We start from the raw sequence: 26,144 nt of genomic DNA, 5'->3' as shown, positions 1-26,144 counted from the left end.
TACATTGCAGTTGGGAAGACCATAGCCTTGACTATACGCACTTTTGTTGACAGGGTGATGTCTCTGCTTTTTACTGTGCTGTCTAGATTGCCATAGCTTTCCTCCCCAAGAGCAAGCGTCTTTTAATTTCTTGGCTGCAGTCCCCAACTGCGGTGATCTTGGAGCCCAGGAAAATAAAATCTGTCAATACCTCCATTTCTTCCCCATCTATTTGCAGGAATTGAGAGGGCCGGATGCCATGATCTTGGTTTTCTTAATGTTCAGTTTCAACCCAACCTTTGCACTCTCCTTCTTCACCCGCAACAAGAGGCTCTTTAGTTCTTCATTTTCTGCCATTAGAGTGGCATCATCTGCATATCTTAGGTTGTTGATATTTCTCCCAGCAATCTTAATTCCAACTTTTGATTCATCTAGCCCTGCCTTTCTCATGATGTGCTCTGCATATAAGTTAAACAGGCAGGGCAACAGTATACAGCCTTACTGGACTCCTTTCCCAATTTTGAACCAATCAGTGGTTCTGTGTCCAGTTCTCACTGTTGCTTCTTGACCCGCATATAGGTTTCTCAAGAGACAAATAAGATGGTCTGGTACTCCCATCTCTTTAAGAACTTGCCACACTTTGTTGTGATCCACACAATCAAAGGCTTTAGCATAGTCAATGAAGCAGAAGTAGATGTTTTTCTGGAACTAGCTAGCTTTCTCCACGATCCACTGTATGTTGGCAATTTGATCTCTACTTCCTCTGCCTCTTCGAAATCCTGCCTGTACTTCTGGTAGTTCTCGATCCACATACTGCTGGAGTCTAGCTTGTAGGATTTTAAGCATAACTTTACTAGCATGTGAAATGAGTTCAATGGTTCACACTGCCTCAGCTGGAATACTGTCACCTCCACTAGCTTTGTTGTTGCTCAGTTTTTCTAAGGCCCACTTCACTTCACATTCTAGGATGTCTGGCTCGAGGTCAGTGACCACCTCATTGTGATTATCAGGGACATTAAGCTCATTCTTGTATAGTTCTTCTGTGTAATTTTGCCACCTCTTTTTAATTTCTTCTGCCTCTGTTAGGTCCCTGCCATTTTGGTCCTTTATCATGCCCATTTTTGCATTAAACGTTCCCTTCATCTCACCAATTTTCTTGAAGAGATCTCTGGTCCTCCCTATTCTATTGTTTTCTTCTATTTCTTTGCACTGTTCATTTAAGAAGGCATTCTTATCTCTTCTAGCTATTCTGTGGAATTCTGCATTCAGTTGGGTGTATCTTTCCTCAGTTGTTTGCAAAGCTTTCTCAGACAGCCATTTTGCTTTCTTGCATTTTTTTTTCTTTGGGATGGTTTTAGTTGCTACCTCTTGTACAGTGTTGCGAACCTCTGTCCATAGTTCTTCAGGCATTCTGTCTATCAGATCTAATTCCTTAAATCTATTTGTCACCTCTACTGTATATTGAACAGGGATATGATTTAATTCATACCTGAGTGGCCTAGCGCTTTTCCCTACTTTCTTCAGTTTAAGCCTAAACTTTGTAATGAGAAGCTCATGGTCTGAGCCACAGTCAGCTCCTGGTCTTGTTTTTACTGACTGTATAGAGCTTCTCCATCTTTGGCTGCAGAGCATATAGTCAATCTGATTTCTGTGTTGACCATCTGGTGATGTCCATGTGTAGAGCCATCTCTTGGGTTGTTGGAAAAAAGTGTTTGCTATGACCATCATATTCTCTTGACAAAATTTTATCAGCCTGTGCCCTGCCTCATTTTGTACTCCAAGGCCAAACTTGCCTGTTATTCCGGTTATCTTTTGGCTTCCTACTTTAGCATTCCAATCCCCCATGATGATAAGGACATTATTTTTTGGTGTTAGTTGTATAAGGTGCTGTAGGGCTTCATAGAACCGGTCAATTTCATCCTCTTCAGCACCGGTGGTTGGGGCATAGACTTGGACTACTGTGATATTGAATGGTTTGCCTTGGATTTGAACTGAGATCATTCTGTCATTTTGAGGATTGTATCCCAGTATTGCTTTTCCTACTCTTTTATTGATTATGAAGGCTACTCCATTTCTTCTGAGGGATTCTTGCCCGCAGTAGTATACCTGATGGTCATCTGAATTAAAATTCACCCATTTCTGTCCATTTTAGTTTGCTGATTCTTAAGATTTAATTTAATTTAATTTAATAATTTAATTTGTATACCGCCCTTCTCCCGAAGGACTCAGGGCGGTGAACAGGGCAGTACATAATAAAAACCCGGATACAAAAATTAAAAGGTAATTAAACTACAATGCCCGTAATAAATTAATACATATTAAAAGTTAAAACCGATTATAAAACCCAGCCCCAACCCATCAGACCAGGCCAGCTTGTTCAAAAAGAAAAGTTTTGAGATCGCGCCGAAAGGAGCGGAGGTCGGGGGCCGTTCGGAGCTCAACCGGCAAGCGGTTCCAAAGGTCTGGCGCACCCACAGAGAACGCCCTCAGAGAATGTTGATGTTGATGTTCAGTCTTGTCATCTCTTGTTTGATCACGTCCAGCTTTCCTTGATTCATGGATCTTACGTTCCAGGTTTCTATGGAGAAAAAATCTTTACAGCATCGGACTTTCCTTTCACCACCAGATACATCCACTGCTGAGCGTCCTTTCGGCTTTGGCCAAGTCGCTTCATTCTTTCTGGCGCTACTAGTACTAGCCCTCTGCTCTTCCCCAGTAGGATATTGGACACCTTCTGACCTGAGGGGCTCATCTTCCAGCATCATATCGTTTTGCCTTTTGGTACTGTCCATAGGGTTTTCATGGCAAAGATATTGTAGTGGGTTGCCATTTCCTTCTCCAGTGGATCACGTTTTGTCAGAACTCTCTGCTATGACCTCTCCATCTTGGGTGGCCCTGCATGGCATAGCTCATAGCTTCATTGAATTACACAAGCCCCTTCGCCATGACAAGGCAGTAATCCATGAAGGGGCAAGTACTCCTAGCTGTGTATAAATATCTAGACCTGATGTCTGTGGATCTGAGGTACAGTTTGTGAAGAACAGATGTGAAATATGGTAGGCTTATGCACACATGTGTAAGAAAAAATGGGCAAGCTAGAAAAATAGTAGGATTTTATGCCATTTTAACCATATCTATCATATGATAGATATGACAAATTTTTTAAAAGTCCAGTTTTGTTTCCCATTTACAAGTAATCTTCGATTATTGACCCTAATGGAGTCGGTATTTCCTTTGTAAGTCAAGACAGTGATAAGCTGAGACTGACTTGTGACCGACCTGATTTTATGACTTTTTTGCAGTAGTTGTTAGGGTCATTAAATAAGTGTGATGGTTATTAAGTGAATCCACTCATTCCTGTGGGTGGTTTTGCCAGAAACCAGCTGAAGAGGCTGGAAATCAGCACAAAATGTTGTAAATCACAATCACATGACCGTGAAACATTGCAGCCTGCTGTAAGGTCATGTGGCCAAGGAAAAGATGTCACCACCAGGACTGTGGAACTGGGTCATAAGTAGCTTTTGGGGGGTGGGGGCTGTTGTAACTTTGAATGGTCACTAAGCAATTGGTTGTTAAGCAAGGATTACCTATATAAGCAAAATCTGTCCTTTGCAACCCATGCATTTGTTTTTTTTTTTTTGAGGCTGCTGGTTCTTCAGAACAACCTTTACTGTATTGTGATTTTGTCAATAAAATCTCCCACGGTGTATCTTGCTTCAACAAAAGTTGCACTGTCAATGGAGCAAAGCTAACAGATGACTTTACTTCATTTTCAGGAGGTGAATTGCACTACTGTCAGACAGGGTGGGCTTAGAATGTCACATAGATTGTGTGAGATGCTTTGGGAAAGAAGGTAAATGGAAAGAAGGTGGAACATGCAAATGAGGAGGAGTTTACTTGGGCAAAAGTGAGACACCACAATGGTAAACATAATCTTGTTGCTTCACTTGAAATGCTGTTCACCCAAAGGAAAATCCAAGGATGGCCAAGGGATGAATTTATTGGGTTACAGTCCTATATCTGTTGGTTGAAGGATCATAATAGAAGTAGGTGACTCAAATCCCTATTTTAGATTGTACTGTTAAAGGAACAGTAGTTTAGCATCAAACTTGATGTGGTACCGTTTGTAAACCATAAAAAAGTGTTTAATGTTCTGTTTCTGTTTTATTTAAATGTAAATTATTGCATGATGGGAAGCAACACATACAATTCTAAATTGATATGTTAAAACTGATAGAGTAGCTATGGCAAGAATATGGCATTCCTTCCTTTTCATGACATGACCTACACGGCCTAGGGCCTGGTTACTTGAGGGACCTCCTATCCCCCATAGTAACTGCTTGAACAGTTTGATCTGGCAGATTGAGTCACTCCAGGTACAGTCAATTAATCTAGGTGTGTTCAACCTTGACAACTTTAAGAGTTGTGCACTTCAACTCTCAGAATTCCTCAGCCAGCCATGCAGGCTGGGGAATTCTGGGAATTGAAGTCCACAGGTCTTAAAAATTGCCACGTTAGGACACTCCTGGGTTAAACAATGCCACCCGTAGGACCTCTGTGGCAGTGTCTTCCCTCTGAAATGAGGTCACCCCCCCTGAAATTCAAACAGCCCCCACCCTACACTAGTATTTTGAGAGGCCTTAAAGACCTGGCTCTTTGCCCAGGTCTTCAGAGAAGATGGCCAATTGCCCAATATTTCTTCCTTTCTCTTCCCCAGTGGGTTTGTTTCCTTTGTCATGATTGTTCTTCAACCTTGTGCTGTTTTTGTGGGTTTTGTATTGTTCTTTGTTTTTAAATATCTTCACAATGCAAACTGCCCAGAGTTTCTGGGAGTCAGGCAGGAAATAAATTATTACTATTATTATTAAATTATTAAAGTCCACCTCTTTCCCTGATCTCTGAGGACTATATTCAGTGGTTGTTTGTTTGTTTGTTTGTTTGTTTAGCATATGGCATTCAGATGAATCAGGAAGCTGCTAGCTATCTCGCTTTAGCTTAAGAAACATTTGCGTTAAATTCTTATCCTACCCTGTCTCAAAGATCCTTACATTATTATCCTTTTTTCCTCATAGCAGTTCTTTGAAGTAAATCAGACATGTCAAAAGTGGTTTCATGCGGCCCGCGAAGCCATCCTGGAAACAGTGAGGGAACGGCCCCCACTGCCTTGGCCCTGGCCCAGAGACCCTCCTTCTGCCAGAGACCCTCAGATTTGTCCCTCTGCTGCCCAGGCCCCCATAGGCACCCTTGATGCGAACGATGTAGAGCTGGCCATGCCCACCCAGTAGGCCATATGCACTCTAGCCATGCCTACCCAGTAGGCCACACCCACCCAGGCCACACCCACCCGCCCCCTTGAGGGCAACCGCAATGCTGATGCGGCCCTCAATGAAATTGAGTTTGACACCCCTGAAGTAAATAAATCATCCAGCCACCTTTGTATCAGTCCAGACGCTTTTGCCACTATCTCAGATCATACTTCAGTACAGGTAGTCCTCAGCTTACAACCACTCATTTAGTGACCATTCAATAGCACTGAAAAAAGTGATATATGACCATTTTTCACACTAACAACCGTTGCAGCATCCGCATGGTCATGTGATCAAAATTTGGACATTTGGCAACTGGCATTTACTGTATTTATGATGTCCCAGGGTCATATGATCACCTTTTGCGCTCTTCGGACAAGAAAAGTCAACGTGTAAGCCAGATTTACTTAACAACCATGTTACTTGCTTAACAACTGTAGTGATTCACTTAACAACTGTGGCAAGAAAAGTCATAAAATGGGGCAAAACCAGTGGTGGGATTCAGCCAGTTCGCGCCAGTTCGGCAGAACCTGTAGCTAATTTTTTGTTGCCCAGGCCCAGAATGGACTTCCGGAAGCGGCATCCACACAGGGAACTGGTTGTTCACATATTTGAATCCCACCACTGGGCAAAACTCACTTAACAACTGCCTTGCTTAGCAATGGAAATTTTGGGCTTAATTGTGGTCATAAGTAGAGAACTGCCTGTAGTTCATTTAGGAAGATTAACTTAACAAACCCAGAATATGTTTTAGAATTACTTGGGATTCTGAACTGAAATGATGGGGCATTTCCAGAGACCAGGCCTGCACTACGTGTGACCCACCAAGCAGCTTTGTATTGCTTGCTGGCATTTTTTTTAAAAATGTCAGTAAACTCACCACTTTTGCCCCCGCAAAAGGCACATTGCCAAGTGCCTCCAAAGCCACCAGGCTTTATCCATGCCACCAGCTCCAGTGCTGCTGCTGCTTTTGCCACACTATTTGCCAAAAAGCTGATGGATGCACCAGGGAGTCCTTTGTGACCTGAATTATTTTTAATTTAGCAGTGTGGCTCTTTTGTGACTTCTTCCTTAGACCAAGTATGTTGCACAACATTAGTCTTTTTGAAACAGGGAGATGTTACTGATATGGTTGTGTCTTGGCCAGTTATGAAAGAGGCTAGTTGGGTGCTGCGATTCATTTAGTGTCATCTTTGTATCCTCTGTCTGATTGCTCTCTCTGTGTCTCCATTAGGAGAGTCTCCTGCTGCTTTCCCCCAAGGATGTATCATTGGATATTAACTATTCTAGTCTTTTGTCCCTGAGTAATCCCATAATTTCTAGTGTCTTTTGGAACTCTATTATGTTTCATTACTCTTCTCCATCTCTGCCTTAGTTCAGCCATGCAAAATCCATATCTCTAAGGGCTTTTCTGATATGACTGCTTGAATGTTTTATCATAACTCAGTTTAATATATGCAAGACTGAATGTTTCATTTTTTTCCAAAGCCCTTTTGCCCTCATTTGTTTTTTCTTATCCTGTTAATGGTATATGAAGCCTTAATTTTTTTTAATTCATTCTCATTTCCCAAATTCACTCTACCTCTAAATCATCTTGCTTCTCTCTTAATTATATTACAAACTTCCATTTTTTTCTCTCCATACTGCAGTGCAGACTTTCACATCTCTGTTATATTAATATTCCACAATTAAAATATCACATATGCATAGACTTGCAGGATTGGAAGGGTCATTGGAGAGATCTGCCCAGGGTAGGAATGGCAATCCTATCCCAGACAAATGGCTGCCCAATTCCATGATGCAGGCTATCCTATTGTTTAATAGTTCTCATGGTCAGATAATTCCTCCTTGTTTTGAGTTTGGTTCTCTTCATTTCCATTTCTTGATTCTTGTCCTAATCAATCAATCTTCAATCAATCAATCTTTATTGGTCACAGACTAGCAGTCTCATAAATCTTATCCTAACCTTTGGCACTATAGAGTATAAACCCATATCCTCTTTCCTGGGATAGCCTTTCAGGAATGGAAAGATTGCTATCATGTCTTCCCTTATCCAGCTTTTTTTAGGCTAAATAGGTGTGGTAAGACTAGTGCAGCATAAAAATGAACTATGAATTTCCATTTTCTTGATATCATACCTCTGTTGATGCAACCCAAGACTTCATTGGTTCATTTGGCAACTGCAGTATGCTACTGTCTCATGCTGAGGTAATAAAATAAGTAAATGGAAAGTTCCAGAAAATGTGAAAACATAGGTGATATGTTTTAAAAGTATTATAGGATTATATAATATTCATTGTTTCTTGATTAAATCTCACCCTTCTATTCTACCAAATACTTAAAACAACTTACAAAATGTAAAACCATACTAAATCTACAAAAAGATTAAAATTATTACTAAAGTTAATTGATATTTAAAAGTTTTCTGAAAAAGGGAAATATTTACTGGGTTGTGTTTTTTTTTAAGAAAAATGCACACAGAGAGTTTGGGCCAAATGCAACTGTTGAGGAAATGAGTTATATAACGGAGGGAAATACAATGAAAATGAACCACTGGAAACAGGAGTTTCTTCAAAATAGTCCCTCTTAGTAGTTGGACATTCGTAATTGGAGCAGTATTTCCTCAGGTACTCAGTTCCTAAATTGTTCAGGCCATGATAGTAACTGATAGCAACTCTTTACATTGTTACTAGTAGTAATTCTTTAAATTATTCTGGATAAGCAACTGGAAATCAATATAGATCTTTTAGTATCATAGAATGGTATCATACTACCTGCTCCTTTCACTGGTTAGCAGCTGAACTGCTTCATTTTGTACCAGCTGCAACTTCTAAGTACTTTTCAAAGACAGCCACTCAGATGCTATACTGCAGCCATCTATGGGACCGGACTGTACTGCAACATAGATAACTCTTACCAAATATGACTGGCTGAGGAAGGTTTGCAGCTGGTACTCTAGGCATAACTAGCTAGTGAAAGCAGGTGATTTTCCACTGAATGTTTGGGGGATTTTTTTTTTGTTAGACCGTTTCAGCATTTTTGGAGTCATTTATTTTTAATTTGTTCTATTCAGGAAACTTACTGAGGAATAATATGTCCATAATATTAGAGTCACACAGACCACTTTCTTTTTTCAAATCACTCATGCCATCCAAAAATGTAAAATCTAACGTATCCCTTACTGACTTCAGTTAGCCAGGTACTAGTTGCAGCATGTCTACGGTTGCCATGAAATGTTGAGGTCCATGATTGAGGATGTCAACATTTCCTTGGTCAGGGAATTTAGATAAGCTCTCGCCATGCCTGAGATTTCCTTGATTAGAAGAGAGGTTTTGGAATTGCAGCAGTGTTGACAGTCCATTAATGGTTCCCTTTACTAGGAGTGCACAACGTTGTTGTTGTTTCAAACCTAAAAGAAACTATCACATTCCACAGGTTCTGCCAAACTCTTTTCAGTTAGTCACACTTCAGCAGAAATAAAATCTAGATTGCTTTAGTAGTTTGAAGTTTCAGAACAAACAAAACCTAGATAGATGAAGAGGTGAAGTAGATCCATGTCATTTTTCTATTCTAGCCTCCCTTCATTCCTTCCCAGCATACCAAGCTTTTTCTGCTTGGTCTGCCATTTCTTCCAGCACTTTCTTTTCCCTCTTTGCTGGTGTATGACCATAATAAAAATGGAATGGTTGATTCTTTTCCCTCTTTCCCTTCAGATGTCTACTGCCAATGTCTAGGGTAGTGCAATCCACCAGCCTGCTGCCCCCTATCTCCCACTACTTTACCCCCTCCTTTACCCACTGAGATCCCAGCATAGTAAGTAGCATAAAATTTTAAACAAACAAACAAATAAATAATCTACTTGTAGTTATTGAGTCATGAAATGATTTTACTTTATGTGTGTGCTGTGGTACACCATCATACCATGTTGATTAAAAAGCACTAGTAATGTTATGCAGAATCTTATTACTTCCTTCCTTAACCCTCATAGAGAATCAGTGTCCTTACATGTCTATCTTCTGCTATAGGTGAAACTTGCATGCTGTTCACATATGCTGCCCTTCGTTTCTTTCTGAACAGACTGTTACCTGAGAAAGCCCTCAAATGGAGCTTTGCCAGCTTTTTGGAATTTGTGGAACACTGTACCACATTGCTAGAATAGCTCCAACGTGAATTGAATGTGTTGAGGGGTGTTTTTTTTTCTTCATGGAGTTATTGCAAGTTTGGGGGAAAGGAGAGGCAAATTCAATGACTGATGAATTTGGGGCAGAGAAATCATGCTGGTTAGTTGATAGCTTCAGCTAGTGTTTAACTGGGGTTGAGCAGAGTCTGGCTAAAGCTTTTCTCTGTGAGCTCAGCTGGATGCTAAATGTGTTTGCAATTCATGGATGGTGAGGACAAAGTGGGGAAATCGTTAAAGTGTGTGGCAGAGCTCATTAAAGACTTCATTCTACAATGTAGTCATCAGTTTGATGCAACCCTGTGGGACGGGTATATTTCTCCAAGCAGTTATAGTGGAATTGCTATTTGTATAATGCAGTTGGACGTGCTTGCTTTGCTTATTCAAATGTGATGCCTGTGTACAATTTGGTCATAGCTGCATTTTCTGCTGGCATGAAAGTGAATTATGATATGGGCAGTACAATTTGAGCTGTCTATTTTTAAAGCCATTCTTGGCAATTGGCACCAGCAGCCCAATTGTAAGGTCAGATTTCCTTGGAATGCAGGCAGGCATTGTGCCATGTTGTCAAATGGGCAAGAGATTGAAGAGCACAGCCCTGCTGTGCTGTGTGGGCCACACTGGAGGCTGAACAAGAAACATTTGTGTGGCAGCTTCATTTTAATTTCACAGCGCTTTGTTTTCGAGCTGTCAGTTGCTAATCCAGTTTTGTGGATTAGGGTACTTTCTTTGCACAATTTACAAACACTACTCAAATGGGAAGAGGAAATGTATGGCGGGACAAACCTTTTATCTCACATGGCACCCCAACCCCTTCATTGTCTGTCTGAAAAATGAAATGTTGTCAAATCCTGCTTGGTGTATCAGAATTCATTTTAAAACATTGGCGCAGTGCAAATTTGTATCTGTCATGCTTTTCATGTGCAGTTTTCTTAAAGACAATGATGTACCCTGGGATCTGCTTTCTCATTTGCTTTTCAATACCACACGCAGGTACCTTGCGCTCTAGTTCTCTTGCCATAGTCTGTAATTCAAGACAAGGCCTGACAGTACATTTTATTTTTCCTCCATCATACGGTATTTTAAGTGACTTAGATCTCTGGCACACTAATTGAGAGCATGTGTCCCAATCCATCTGACTTAACTATAAGATTTATGTATACTTTTTAGTAAATGCATGTGTATCTCATATTGCCAGGCTAGTGTCATTTAGGATTCAGTATGTAATGTTTTTCTGCCTGTTTACTGTCTGTTTGGGGTTTTTTTCTACCGTCAACTTGATGCTTGTTGACCTCATAAGGATTTTATAAGTATAATGGCACTGACAGGATTACCTTTTTTCTAATGGAGTTCAATGTCATGCATCATTTAGCACAAAACTTGATAATCTTACTTCTCTTGTTCAGCAAAAATACCCTTGCAAGCAGCTATTTTGTTCAGTAAATGACCTTCGTGTTATATAAAAGAAAAAGGTGAAATGTTTTATATTCTTTAGGTGTTCCCTATCAAAAGTTACATATATTGCAGAGTAAAAGTTTTACTTATTTTATAATTTGATTTGCTTCTGTGTGTATCTGTTTTTAGGAAGGTTTAAGAAGAAGGATGGGAAATTTTGCCCCATGTAATTAATAAAAAATTGAAAGAAACATATTTTAAAGAACATATATAAAAATTGTGATATTGTCCAAATTATCCTATGCCCAAGTTAGTACAAACATTGCTAGAGAATTTCTCTCCCTTTTTGAGAAACCTAATGACATGATCTCCCAGTTTTTCTTTTTTTAAACAGGATGGAGGTTTTCAGAACATCACTGGTTTACAATCCTGGTTTTAACTCTGAATAACAATAGTAACAATTAGAGATGTTCATGGGACACTCAAACTTGGCTATGTTGCAACTGACCAAATTTCAAAACAACACTTATAAGAGACACTGAGAACTAAGTATGTGTCCCTTTGTTTTTCACTCCAAAGATTCAAGGGTCAGTAAGATAATAACGGCCACCATATCTGGGTTGTAAAAGTAATAGATGAGAACAGAATAGGCAAGTAATAGATGAGAACAGAATTCTCTGTATTTCTTTTCCACCTTCTAAAAATCAACTAGATTTTTCGCTGATTGCTACTACGGAGCCAATTTGCAGAAAGATTGGGGGAAAGGTTGATTTTTAACATTTATTTGAAAATATAGGAAAAAAACATTCCAGACAGTTCTGGACAGAACAGATAAATCCATGTTCTTTTTCCCCCCATATATTTTATTGATTTTTTAAAAACATAAATCACTTAATAGGTGGTAAACAGTGTGTTTGCTGGGTTTACATTTGTAAGGAAAAATCATTAACAATTGGTTTCTATAATCCATAATCCACATGGTACATTTAGTTGATTTCCCCCTTTCCCCCAAATGTCTTCTTTACAAACCTTGAAATAATACATTTCTTATTATTTTGATAAATAACAGTTATGTATATGATTCTCCCTCCAATATTCCTAGAAATAATGATCACAACAATATAATATTTCTTTTCTATCTAATCATTCTGGTTGCCTCATCTTACATCCTGTTACAGTCCTTATTAAGATTTGTTTCTACCATAAAGTTCAAAGTATTCTTGCCCTGTTAAGATTTTATCAACAGTTAATTACACTTTAAGATTTAAATCCATTTTTCCCATATAAACCATCACAACACTTTTACATTTCTTAAAGAATAGGTAAAAACAGTAAAGAAAAGGAAAAGAGAGCAAAAGTAAAGAAACATAAAAAGTAAAATACTACTTGCGGTAAAATATATATTCCTCCTAAGCTAATATATATTCATTCCCAAAATTTCTTATTCTTTTTAACCATGATTAAAAATATATTTAATCTTTAAATATTCTGTTTAATCTGCCTAGTCATCTAATCCTTTAACTCTTATTCAAAACATTTTTTTCTTTTTTATACATTATAATTTCCCTAAATTCAGACACATTTAATATATATTACTTATATCAAGAAATAAAATAAAAAGGGGGGGAAAAGCATACAGTATTATTTAAGGAATTCATCTCTCTTAGAATGACATATGTATTCAAAATCTTTTCTATTTCTTTAACCATATTCAAACAAATGTTTCGTTTTTAAATATTCTCTCTGGTAGATACCATCATCTATTTTCTTAATTTTCACTTTGATCTTTTTCCTTTGACCAGTATCTTTCTTGATCAATGTGTTTTGCTGAATCAAAAAGTTTTTCCATATATTCATGACTGTTGCTGTAGGTATAAGAGGTAAATCAAATGAAGTGTCTTTGTGTGAGGCTTTTGCCTTTCCATGTTTCTTGAAAATATTTTTCTCTTTCTCCCTTCTTTGCTTCTCTTATCACTTCCTTTATCTCTGATGTTTTCAACATCTCTACATTCCATTTTATCCAATCTGGTTTTTTGTCCTCAGATTTATTTTGTAGTCTTAAAGGATAAATTGTTTTTTCCATTTCTTGTAAATTTTCTCCCACTAGGATTAAATCATGTTTTCTTGCTTTGTTAAGTTCCATCTTTGAGTCCCTATTTTCAGTTTTAGGTCCACTTATTTGTTTCGTCCCCTCCTTCACTTTTGGAGGTATTTTGCTTCTGTGGGATCTTTTCTAGGAAATTAAGTGTAGAATAGAAGAGGGAAAATCAGATTCCTCACCCATTTTCAAGCATGCTGTTTACTGTAGTGCTGTTTAGTATTTTTGGATTCCGGTTGCAAGTAGCTTGGGCTGATCGATGAAATACAGCCTTTCTCCTGTCAGTTTAGAAGGCTTTCCCCAAGACGAATGGAATGACCACTGTCATTCCAGAGTTGCCGGGGCACCCATGTTTCTTTGCCGCCTCTCCGGGGCAGCTTGGACCCATTACGGTCTCAAGGTAGGATGAAAGTTGGCCGCAGGGTTGTGGCCATGACTAGTCGCTACCGCGCAGGACCAGAAGTCTCAGATAAATCTGTGTTCTTACCTATAGTATGATCTAAGACAAATGCCTGACACACAAGTCAAAGAGTGATTCTTTCATAATTCTTTTCTTTAGCAGTTAGTAACATTTCCAAATTTTGAATGTGTCATTCATTGCAGTGCTATGAGCTTTCTTTAACATTGCACTTATGTGACATTTCAGGTAGTCCTTGACTTACAATCACAATCAGAACCAGAAGTTATGTTCCTAAGCTGGGCAGTTGTTAAGTGTGTCATGCCCCATTTTATAATCTTTTTTGCCATGATTGTTAAGTAGTTGTTAATACAATTGTTAAGCAAATCCAGCTTTCTCCCATCGACTTTGCTTGTCAGAAGGTCGCAAATGGCAATCACATGATCCCAGGATATTGCAACTGTCCTAAATATATGCCAATTGCCAAGTACCTGAATTTGATCATATGACTATGGGGATGCTGCAACTGTCATAAGTGTGGGAACCGGTTATAAGTCACTTTCCTCAGTGCCATTGTAACTTCAAACAGTCTTTAAAAAATGGTTGTCAATCAAGGACTGCCTGTACTGGCTGTGCGAGAAGGCTGATGGTACTTAACTGCATGAACAGCAATAGCAATAGCACTTTGACTTACATACTGCTTCACAGTGCTTTACAGCTCTCTCTAAGCAGTTTACAGAGTCAGCATGTTGCCCCCAACAATCTGAGTCCTCATTTTACCAACCTGGGAAGGATGGAAGTCTAAGTCAACCTTGAGCCAGTGAGAATTGAACTGCTGAAAAGCTGGCAGCTGGCAAACAGCAGAAGTAGCCTGCAGTACTGCATTCTAACCACTGCACCACCATGGTCATTAGTTAACATTACAATAACAAAATGGCAGCATTCATTTCACTATGATGTTTTTGTCACGTTCTGCTCATGATATCAGCATTTATAGCTCACCAGCCAGGTTCAAGAGCTAATACTGTATTTACTTTATGTATTTAATTTGTGTCTTGTATTTTTAACGAGCATTCCAGAACACTCAATGAGAACCGTGCCAATCAGACAGCTTTTCAATTTCTTGAATCCATCCAAAGTTCCATATCAACAAAGCATAAGAATAATAGTGGTAAATACACATAGCTGAGAATTGAATTGCTAGTTTATTTTTTCCCCTGACTTTGGAGATAGAGCAGCAATGATGTTATTTAGTCTGGTAATAGCATGTTTCAACAGGAAACCCAAACTTGGAGAATATTAAGGACCCAGCATAGGAACATTCATAGATAGATATATATGATATATTGGTTGCAATAATCTCGGGATTTTTGGGGTGGGGAGTGTTGAAATTTTGAATCCTATACAAGTCAATAATATTGATTTGAGGAATAGAACATTTCTTCTAATACAAGATTGCAGTTTCTTTAAAGATAAAGTCAGTATGTAAATCTATCCAATTTTGATAAATGCTTGGTTTAGATTCAGAAGTTTATGTTCTTTAAAATGAACATCTAATGTTTTATTGTGCATTCTCATTATTTATTGATTGAAGACCAAAAATTTGGGGTACCATTTCCATTGATTAATTATCTTCCACTCTTGGTTTGTCTGCGTGTTTGTGTTGGGCAGTTTAGTATTTGCTTTTGTCAATACATCATGAATTTGTATCTTCTTGCACTTTGGTAATAGCTTTCAGTAGTCCATTGAGAGCTGTTAAATCAAAGGAAAATAGGTCTTTGAAGACTACTTTTGAGATTCTCTTTGTACATAAGCCTCATTGATACAAACAAGACTTGCTATCCAATTTAAGAATTAGAGCATGGCCTCCATTAACTCTTCTAGAAGCTATACAAAACTTTTTTTGACCTATTTTGTATTGTGTAGACAATGTTATATAGAAGACTAAGAGCTGTTGTATCATGAAAATAATAAAAAAATATTATTGCTCTGTTTTTATTGGTTTGTTTTTCTTTCTTTAGCTCAGCAGAATTCACCAAAAATCCATGAAGGCTGGTGGGCTTATAAGGAGGTGGTCCAGGGAAGCTTTGTTCCAGGTAAGTGCTATGTTTATTATTCAGTCATTATGTGAATTGTTGCTATTTTATTCTGATGTACATCATAACATGTAGTGTTGGCTTTTATGTTCAAGAATTTCAGAAATTTAGATACAACAAAAAATCAGAACATAGCTCAATATTAGGATCAATTCTATACCTCTCACTTTAGTTCAGGCATGTCAAACTGCCAGCCTGCAGGCCGGAAACCATGCTGAAACCACGCCCACCCCATTGCCAGCAATGGGGGAAAAGTCCCAATATGTCGTGTGACATCACGTGACGTTGTGAGTTTGACATGCCTGCTTTTGATGAAGCATCATAGTAACATATATAGAAAACCTTGTGGGTTTTTTTTAACTTTATTGATTTTCAAATTGTGTTTCTTAAGTCCGAGAGAAAAAAGAATCTGGCCCTATATTCAACTTACATTGAAATCTGTGGAACTCTTATATCTATAAGATGGTTTTTAAATCTTCTGGGAATTCTCAGAAAGGTATAACCAAGGAGATAGAAAGGAGTAATTAAAGGAAAGAAATATTGGAAACATACTTGATCACTATGAGGAGGAACTGGTTCTTGGTTTTTGTACTTAAACTATTCTGATTATTCCAAGTCAAAAGCTTGAATTATTTTATTTTCCTCCTGTTAACTCAGGCTTATAATCACTCTATTGCCACCACTGCCACCATTAAATTGAGATAGGCCCTAACCCCATTGACCCTCTTGAAATCTCTTTAAACCTGGTTTTGTCAGCAAACTTGGGGATTCCATGTAAATAGGGACCCCACAAAATTATTATATTGTACTTAAGACTTTGAATGTATTCCATGGTTTAAGTGTTATTTATGCTTTTTAGTTGTTTTAATTGTCTTATTTAAACTGTGTATGCTTCTCAGAGATACACATATGAGAAGGGTGGTTATATAAATTTGATAATAAATATCTATGGCTTCTCCTTTCTTATACAATTAACTAATAGTTTGCTTGGAATTAGATATTTTGGAAATAAGTGCACTGAGGTAAATATTACAAAAACAAGGAAATAGTTCCATGTAGTTAAGGACATGTGATGAGTATATGCTCTTTTGTACATGTCTAGTGTAGGTCTTAATACGATATATGGAAGGATCAGTAATGATAAATGCTCACTGACCCCTTGAGAATTCTTGCCTGATCACTTGTGAGAAGGGGCTTAAAAAAACACTTGTTATACACATACTGTATTTGCTCCAGGAGAGTAGCCTATAAACAGAAAGGGTTGGGTAACCGTTTTTGGGCTGAAGGCCACACTTAATCTTTGAGTGAGATTCAGAAAAAATGGTACAAACAGGATATAACTTCCAAGATAAAAATATGTTTAAATTGCATTTTGTATGATCACTTCCCATTTATCCAATTATTTCTCCCTTTTATATATCAAAACTTAGAATTGGCTAGGAATTTTTAAAAGGACAGTGGAGTTACTGTCCAACTCTTCAAAAATCTATTTGTGACTCGGGCCTCAGGTCTGAATCTCAGACTCTTCTTTAGACCAAATATTGAAGCCTTCTGCTCATGTTTTGATCCTAACAGCCAAGAGATATTCATGCCAGTCTCCTAACTGTTTATATGAATCAAAACTAGAAGTTTGCTTTATGAACCATGATATCTAACAAGACTGAAGTTTCTTTGATGCTGGACTAGGTGATTTAATTGTTTTATAAAGCAGGGAACCACTCTGTAAATGTCCTTAGGCTCATATCATTTGAATAACCTGAAAACCTTATTTTTCTCTGCTACCTCATCATTTTTTTAAAAAAAATGTTGGTACTCTGGTTTGAACCTAGGACAGGGGTCCCCAACTCCCAGTCCATGGACCAGTACCAGGCTGCAACGTGCCAGCAGTCGGGCCGCACAAACAAGCAAAGCACTATCCGCGGGATGTAGGCAGCACACAAAACCACACAGGTGATTTCTCAGAACTGAATAACTTTCAAACTGCAATGAACACTTGAATTTGACAAGGAGAAACAAACACAAAAATCCACAACTATTTTTCAAGAGTGCTGAGTAATTACAAAGAGCACATATAAAACTATTCTCTAAACTCCTCCCAGTGCATGAGATCAGGCTTCATATCTGGGCTCAACAGTAAACCACAGATTTCCATTTACTTAGCCCTAAATTTACCACACAGAAAAACCTGACCAAGGAATCACAAATTTGATTAAAATCTTTACTGCAAGCTAAAATGAATTTTCAACAATAGTGGATTGTCCATTGCAGTACAAAACAGTTAGAGGCTGTATATACTGTATCTCTGCCCAAGAGTTTACACTTTGGGCTTTTTCCTCCTACTCTTCAGAATTAAAAGACACTTGGCCTGGTTTCTGGATGATCTTGGGAGATGGCCGCTGAAATATATTTAATCAATAGTTCTCTTTGCCTTGCAGTAATGAGCATTTTTGCCCTCAGCCCTTAAACCTCCTTCTTCTTCATTTTCTTCTTTCTACAACTGGAACTGGTGAGATCTCCTGACTTTGAGGTCTTTCTCTTCCTTCTTGGGCTTCTGTTCTAGGGCTTCTGCAAAGTTCCATCATGTCTCCCATGTTGTCACCCAAGCTGGCTAACACCCAAAGAGTTAAGAACCACACAAAGCAGGTATCTAATTTACATCTCCTTCAGGAACTGTAAAAGGATGCTACTGTCAATACCAGCAAGTCTATTGAGACATCTGAGACTACCACTCTCTCATTTTCTCTCCCAGTGCAGTTTATCCATTGGGGTGACCAAGACCATTTCTGTGAAAAAGATAGGTCCAAACTGGAAGGGGAACAGATCTAGACAATCTGTTTCTTCTAAGTGTTCCTGAATGTTCTCCACCAGTTTGAGTAAATATGAACTACACGTGCACGCGCAACCCGCAACCCCCCAGGAAATATATATTTGAAATAATAGAAATTACTTGTAGCTGGGGTTTTAGAGTTTGGCTGTGGTTTGTTCTCAAAATGTCATCATCATCATCATCATCATCGTCATTGTTATTGTTGTTATTATTGTTGTTGTTGTTGTTGTTGTTGTTATTATTATTATTATTATTATTATTATTATTATTATTATTATTATTATTATTATTAAATTGTATATCCAGAGCAGTGTTTCCCAACTTTGGCAACTTATTTTTATATATAAATTTTCATTATAATTTTAATACAAAATAAAATTTAACAGGAACTAATATGTAGAAGGAAGAAAACAAAGAATGAAAGAAGAAAGAAAAGAGTGAAGACAAAGGTACAGAAAAGGGGAAAAATGATTGACTTCTGATTTCCTGTATTTGTTGGAACTGGTCAGCTCCCCAGACAGCTCCTTATCTCTCATCTGCTGCAGAGAGAGGTTAATTTCAGAAATTATTGACAGGATGGGGCAAGGCTGTACAATTGATTTTCCCAAGGAGCCACATGAAAACTGGGTCTGTTATGGCAGGCTCTCTCTCACACACACACACTGCCCCTGCCCCTGCCACCATTGCTGCCCCCTCCACCACCACTGTCCTTTTGCTGCTGCCGCTGGCCAAACAGGGCCAGATGCGGCCTACAGGCTGCAAAATACCCATTCTGGGATAGGATAATTGGAAACTTTTTTGACCCAAGCCAGAGAGATGGACAGAAAATTCCAGCAGGCAGGTTGTAACTCAAGTGATCCAATAACATTATCCACTTCCTTGAGAGACTAACTGGGAAATCCTTGAGAGACTAACTGGGAAACATGGCTTAAAAAAAGGCTGGCAGAATAAATTCTGCTGCTTTGGCAGCTGGAATTATGTGACAAAATAAGAATATAACCATTATGGATGATGAATGGCATTCAGTCTCAGTCTCTAATTAATAGATTTGCTTTAATTGTATGCTAGAATATGTGCACCTTGGAGGGCTCTTCATAACATGCAATTGTTGCCTGATTTCCTTCACAGTTGTATAGATTGGCCTAGCATTACAAGATTCATTTTGGAATTAGAATAGGATTTACAATAGAACTTAGATTTATATAGCGCTTCATAGTGCTTTACAGCCTCTCCAAGCAGTTTACAGAGTCAGCATACTGACCCCCATAATAATGCTGGAGAGCTTCTATTTAAATACAAACCTAATGTTTCTTCCATACATGGTGGGGGAAGATGTATTTACTGAACTTAATGTTAATGTTATTTTGTTTTCTTTTTCCATAGTTCAATTTCCCCCTCTGGCAAATATGCAGTAGACTGCTTTGCCATAGTCTTTATGTTTAACCCCTTCTCAGAAGGTGGGGCAAAGGGACAGGAATTTTACTTACAAGTCCATACATTTTGCATTTATAATGATATTTAATATATTCAGTGGCCTTAGTTTAACAAGCTATACATACACAGTGCTATACAGACAATTTCAAAGGAATATTAATTTTTCATTCCCTCATTCATGCAGCTTCTTCCTGTGCTTTCAATTCTAGGGACAATTCTGTCCTAGGGAGGAGAATGAGAAGAAGGAAATACACAATCCTTTTTTGAGCCCCTTGGATTTCAGCACCACTGTCAAACTATTTTCACTGATGCCTGTTCTGGTCTCCAAAACCTGCAATTATTTCCATGTGCCAGTTTCTTCACTTGATCTCTCTCTTGGGTCCTATTTGCTCCTGTTGGGTCTCCAACTGCAAATTCATCCTTGTTGACTCATGCCGCCTCACCAGCCCACGCTACACAAAAGTAATAGCAGAAATGTACAACAACCCCTTCCTCCATTACTTAATGTTCCTGCCATTTTATATGTTTGCAGCTAAAAGGCAAGGGTTGCTTACCTGAATTAAGCATGAAGCTTCTTAATGTCTTTGTGACATTGAGCCTGATTTGGGCCCCCATTTTTCAGCCCCAAGACCATCCGGATAACTTAACCTGCCATCCTTGACCACTAGAATTTATATGAGGTTTATTATTTGTTACCAGTCTCATAGTCAGGTTTGAGATTTCTACACATCATCAACGTTTGGCCTATTTGCCTCTCTATGAGAAGCTTATATTTGACCCAAATATGCTTTCTAAAGTAAATGCCATTCATTTAGAGTTTGAGATATAATCCTGCTTCCCCTCCCACACACACACTCACAATTTAGAGCAGAAAGCAAACATACTGAATATGACTATTATATGAGAACTTCTCAAAAATCTTGAGCTAGTTTTAGTATTTTAAAAATCCTTTGGTGTGGTCTTATGTATCTCCTATAAGTAAATTAATGAACTCGATTATGGATTATACTAGATAAAGCAGGCTATATAGTAAGTGTCCTAATTCATCTTACATCATCATCAAAGGTTCAGATCAGTTAACAGAAATGATCCAATCATTTGAAATACGTAAGTTTATGCATGACTTGCCTGGGAAAAATAATTTATAAGAGTTAAGAAGATTATCATGACTTGAGTGGGAAAGGTTAATCTGATTTTCACTTTCACGTAAACATAGCAGACTAGATTAATATCTTCCCATATTCAGTGGTCATGGGTTTTCTGAAAAAAGTTGAATAAGAAAATATTCTATTGGTGTAAATTGAGTGAAGAAAGGAACACAAATAGTTTGCAGCTCCTTAAATATATTTTTTTGTTGATCACAATCCTCTTATTCAGATGAAATTTTATTCAGAATTGCAAGGATGCATTTGTCTGTGTGTGTTTTTGTGTGTGGAGACAATAGGACAATCAAAAGAAAATGAAATGCAGAAGATATAGATTACGATAATTAACAGTGACCATTTGTAAAACAACTGTTGAATGGAAATATTGTATGGGAAAATTTATTAAAATGTGCAAAAAAGTCTTTATTATTGATACAACAGGAGATGCCATTGAACCTCTTAACTGTAATTTAGTTGCTTTCAAAGATAAGTGTATGTTACACAAGAAAATATGTGTCTGGTATGTAACTCGGTATATATGTGTTGGCAAGAATGTCATCGCTAACCCAATGCATGATACATTACCCATCTTTGCTTTAACTGGGAAATAGTACTGAACGTGGGACAAAAAAACCCATCTTGTAATCTTCTAATAACTGATAATCTTCCCTTTTACTTTAAAGCATTTCTGTTAAATCTTAGTATAATGCTAGGGGATAATTTGAAGATATATTGCATGATGAAAAGTGCTGCATTCAAAGATTCCCCCCCCCATGTTATTTACTTTTTTCATTTTATGGGAGAACAGACTCACAGTAGTGTGATTTTTAAAGCTTGTAGGTCCTAATAAGGAAACCATTCCTGCCACAGAGGGGAAAAAATGTATATTATCAAGAAAATAGTTTCCTGGGCTTGTTGTTTTACTGAAAATTATGAGAAGATAGAAAACTTTTCTGTCCAATAAACTCTTTTCTGCTGCTCAGGAAAGCCAGCTGTGCTGATTCCTAATAGCCCTGATTCCTGAAAGAGTGGCTGCCTTGTTAACAAAATACTCAAAAACGTTTGTATATATTAAAACAACTACTTCTTAAGATGCTTACATATATGTACACCACAGCTTCTCCTTGTCTTGCAAATAGTGGATTTGCTCATTGATTCCTCAGAAGAGAAGCATGTTATCTTAACACATTGACTTCACCTGTGACTGTCCATGATTTTTCTCTTCCCGGTTCCAGTAAAATTGAGGTCCCCAATATGTTGCCTGAAGATCCCAGTTTCTTCATGGAAAGCTCTTGTGGGATCTGTCAGGTTGCCTATCCCTACCTTCGTATATGTAATTAAAAACAAATGGAAAACTGGCTTGTGGGAAATAAAGCACCCAATCCACTATTGTTTCCAAGATTCTTTCTGGGTCTCTGATGGGCCACAGCAATTTTGAGGCTGGTCACCCTTGCCAAGGAACTGTACTTCAAGAATGCCCACAACATCTTCTGAAAATTCCAGTTGTGTCCACTGTCCAATGAAGGCTGGGGGCCTCTGTGTCTACGCTGCTGGGGAAAAACAACATTTTGTTCTCTTCTGCATTTTTCAGAGAGCTTTTATGTACATAAGAAACTGTCTTAAAAGCAAATGATTTACTGTCAAGAAATCTTTGTTCAAAAGCTCTGATTGCTGCCCTGTGGTTCTTAACCCGAGCAATTCTACCTTTGGAATATTTGCTAGTTAATGTTTTTAGAAATGCCACCAAAGCTTTGGCAAAATAATGCTGTTTTTTTTATACTTCACTTTCAGTGACACAGAAAGGGTAGATTACATTCAACTATACATGTATTAATAGCATGCTACTTGTGCTATCAGCTGATTAGCATAATTTCTAAAATTGGAGAGCAGGATTTCTACTCAAGACTAGATAGTACCAACCTTTGGAAGCTTTCAGAGAATCTAAGTCTAAGACCTCAACTTTTTGGAAAGCTTTGATGATTGATAAGATAGTTCCTTCACCATGGAGTGTAATTGTTATGATATTCCTCACCATTATGGATTTAAAGATTATTTCTATTTCCAGGTGTTGTACCAAATTCTTTTCATTTATTGTTTGAATTTGTTTTATTGTGTTATTGAGATTCATTTGTTTTATTTTTAAGCTAAATAAAATTAAATTAAATATTTTCTTTGAAACATACAGAGAGAGCATATTTTAAAACTTATCTAAAATGTTATATCTATACTTGCTATGTCTTCAAGGGATGGGGAGATGTTAGGGGATGACAGTGAAGAACCTGGTTTACTTCTTGTTTCTCAGTAGAACATGAAGCCGAACTACTCCCTGTGGTATTTTTGGTCTCTGCAACTCCAAATTCCATATTGCATGGCTAGTTAGCATCCTGGAAGAGAGTACTGTATTCTCTCTTTCCAGGAGTCAGAATCATAAAGAGCACCAGCTAAGCTTGGATGGAGCTAGTGGTTGGGAACTTGAAAAGACTCTATTAGAAAATGAGACAGTTGCTGAAGACAGTAAGATGACTAAGATGATCAAAGGCCTGGAGACTAAAACACATGAAGAATGGCTGCAGGACCTGGGTTTGGCTAGTCTAAAGAAAAGAAGAAATAGGGGTGGCATGATAGCATTATTCCAGTATTTGAGAGGCTGACACTAAGAAGAAAGGGGTCAAATTATTCCCCAAAGCAGCAGAGGGCAAGACAAGAAACAATGGTTGGAAACTGACTAAAGAGAGAAGCAACCTGGAATTAAGGAGAAACTTCTTAACAGTGAGGACAATTAAGCACTGGAACAGTTTGTTGTGATTCAGGGTCAGCCTGTCGGTTCAGCAGTTGGGTTGGACGATTCAGAGGAGGAGGAGGGGGTGTTGGAGAGCTTGCTGAGGATAGCCTTGAGGCTCCACAGAGCCCTCAGCCAGGCCCCTCCCATCTGGTCACGATGCAGACCCAGCTGTGTGAGCCTGACAGCATGGATGAAGATGACCCACAGCTGGCCCTGTTCAAGGACGCCCGATGCAGGAGGCAGTCAATCAGGAGTAAACAGAGGAAGGCAATGGGGCACCTCGGAAGGAGGCAGAGAGAAGCCATGCCCTGAACTGTTTAAAAGGGGAATGTGTGGGAGGGGTGGTTTGCTGAAGGCAACCGTTTGAATAGCTCCTGTTTCATGGTTTGTGTTTGCTCTGTTTGCTCTGTTTTATGTTAATAAATTTGGCAGGCTTAGTTCCAGCCTCTTGCCGTTTTGTAAAGGGGTCCCTGCCTTTTCTGCAGGGCCGGTAGTAGGCTGGTACAGAACACTTGCATTCAGAGATCGTGGGCACTCCATCGTTGGAGGTTTTTAAGAAGAGATTGGACAGTCACTTGTCTGAGATGGTATAGATTCTCCTGCTTGAGCGGGGGGGCTGGAGTAGAAGATCTCCAGCTCTATTCTATTCTAATATTCATTTCACTTTGCTTTGTGTGCCCACATTGAAATCTAAGACCTAAAACTGTTTTGCAAGATATATCAGCATTTGCCTGGAGCATGACCATTATTCTAACTTGACTTCTCTTGTATACAGTATTCTACTTGTTGTCTTTAATCCACAAACTCTCCTTGGCTTCATGTTTTTGTAGAATTGATTTATTAGCATTCTTGGTTCACTGACTTTCGTTTCTCTCATGTGATCCTTACATCTCCATTGGACAACAAAGTTTTGTTTTCTCTGGAATTTGTAGGCTGCTGAGTAAGACATGCAGCTTTGCCTTCTGTTGCTTACTTTTGTGTATTCACTGCTCACATGGAGTTTCTGGATGACTCAACACTCCTTACTTTGATTCAGCTGTCTCATCTCAATTGTCCCAGCAAGCTTTTGTATCCTAATATTCTGAAAATGAATTTCAGTCAGGGCATCTGCCATCATTTGGCATAGAGGATAGGGATTTTATTGGAATTAATTATCTCAGATCAGTGTTTTTATGCTGTGATATCTCATATCATAATTTTGACTTTTGCATAAGATGGATATTGGGAAGAGTAATCTCTCCTCCAGTGCTGTGATTTGCCATTTTATAACATTAATCTTGTATTGCACACACAGTTCAGAGCCACAGGGTCTGAAAGTCATCCAAGGGGAAAAAATGAGGAAAATGCCAGCCAAATATTAAATTATTTTTCTCTATTTCACTTTCTAACAATTATAATTGTTCCTGGACTCACAGAAGCTGCTCAAGGAGCAAGTAGTGGCCATGACCAGGAGAGCTTTTGTACAACTTTTGTTGTGCACCCCTTCCTGAATCAGATAGCCTTATGCATATTCCCACTTAGAATCCTGCAATGCACTTTACATGGGGCTGCCCTTGAAGAATATCTGAAAGCTGCAGCTAGTCCATAATATGGCAACACAAGCCATTATAGGTATGGCTAGATTGGCCCACATTACACTATTGCTTGACAAGATGCAATGGCAATTCAGGATGTTGGTTGTCCCATATAAAGCTCTACATGGCATGGGATCAGGAGGGATTGTCTTTCTCAGATTGCTTGTGTCCACATCAGCCCTGACAAGAGTACAATCCAAGTCCTGTAAATTAAAGGGTGTCAACTGGCAGGATCCAACAACCCGGTTTTTGCTGTCACTACGCTTGCCTTCTGGAGCACTTCTCCTCCCCCCTCCAGATTAGATTGCCCACATCCTGCTGGCTTTTCAGAAAGCCCTTATGGAGTAGATGTTCTCTCAGGCATGAGAATCAGGAGGTTGAGTGAACCTATGAGATACTGTTAACTATTGTTGATGACTACCACTTCTTTGTTTTATTCTTGTTGTATGTCCTTATTTTTTAATTTTCATTTTGTATCATTGCACATATATTTTTAACCATGTGTCCCAAGAGTTGCTTATGTGATATGGGTTGTTATATAATTGAAAAAAAGAATTAAATACATGTACATTCGGGGTATTATGTAAAGCATGAATTTTGCTGAAGTAATTGGAATGGTAAACACCGCAACACATCCATGTGTACAGGCAGAAAACTGTGAAGGACGTACAACACAAATCTTTGAGTTTTCAAAGAGAACTACCCTTAAATTAAAGAATTGTTAAAAGTTGAATGGGAATGTCATCATATTCCAGTCACTTCAAAATGTTTTGGAAATTTTCAAAGTCACAATGCTAGGAATTCAGCTAAGAAAAATCTGTGGCATCTTTTAAAAATTGGTTGTTGTGATTCCCAAAATGGATTTAAGAGCAGAATACTAGAAATTATAGAACTGTTTCACCAAGGAAATAGCAATATAAAAAGTGAATTTATC

General features: G+C 38.3%; 1 protein-coding gene across 1 annotated transcript in view; it reads left to right on the top strand.

Moving 5' to 3' along the window:
• CA10 (carbonic anhydrase 10) overlaps positions 1-26,144 on the top strand; it is a gene marked incomplete at both ends in the record, with an annotated part of 388,401 nt that overhangs the window by 57,927 nt on the left and 304,330 nt on the right. The window contains one exon of the mRNA XM_083353641.1: positions 15,374-15,448. Coding sequence (XP_083209767.1) covers positions 15,374-15,448 — 75 coding nt within the window. The remainder of the gene's footprint in view (positions 1-15,373; positions 15,449-26,144) is intronic.

The sequence above is a fragment of the Vipera ursinii genome (assembly GCF_947247035.1).
Source record: "Vipera ursinii genome assembly, chromosome: 2".
Lineage (NCBI taxonomy): Eukaryota > Metazoa > Chordata > Lepidosauria > Squamata > Viperidae > Vipera > Vipera ursinii.
This window is presented reverse-complemented; position numbering and strand designations above follow the sequence as displayed.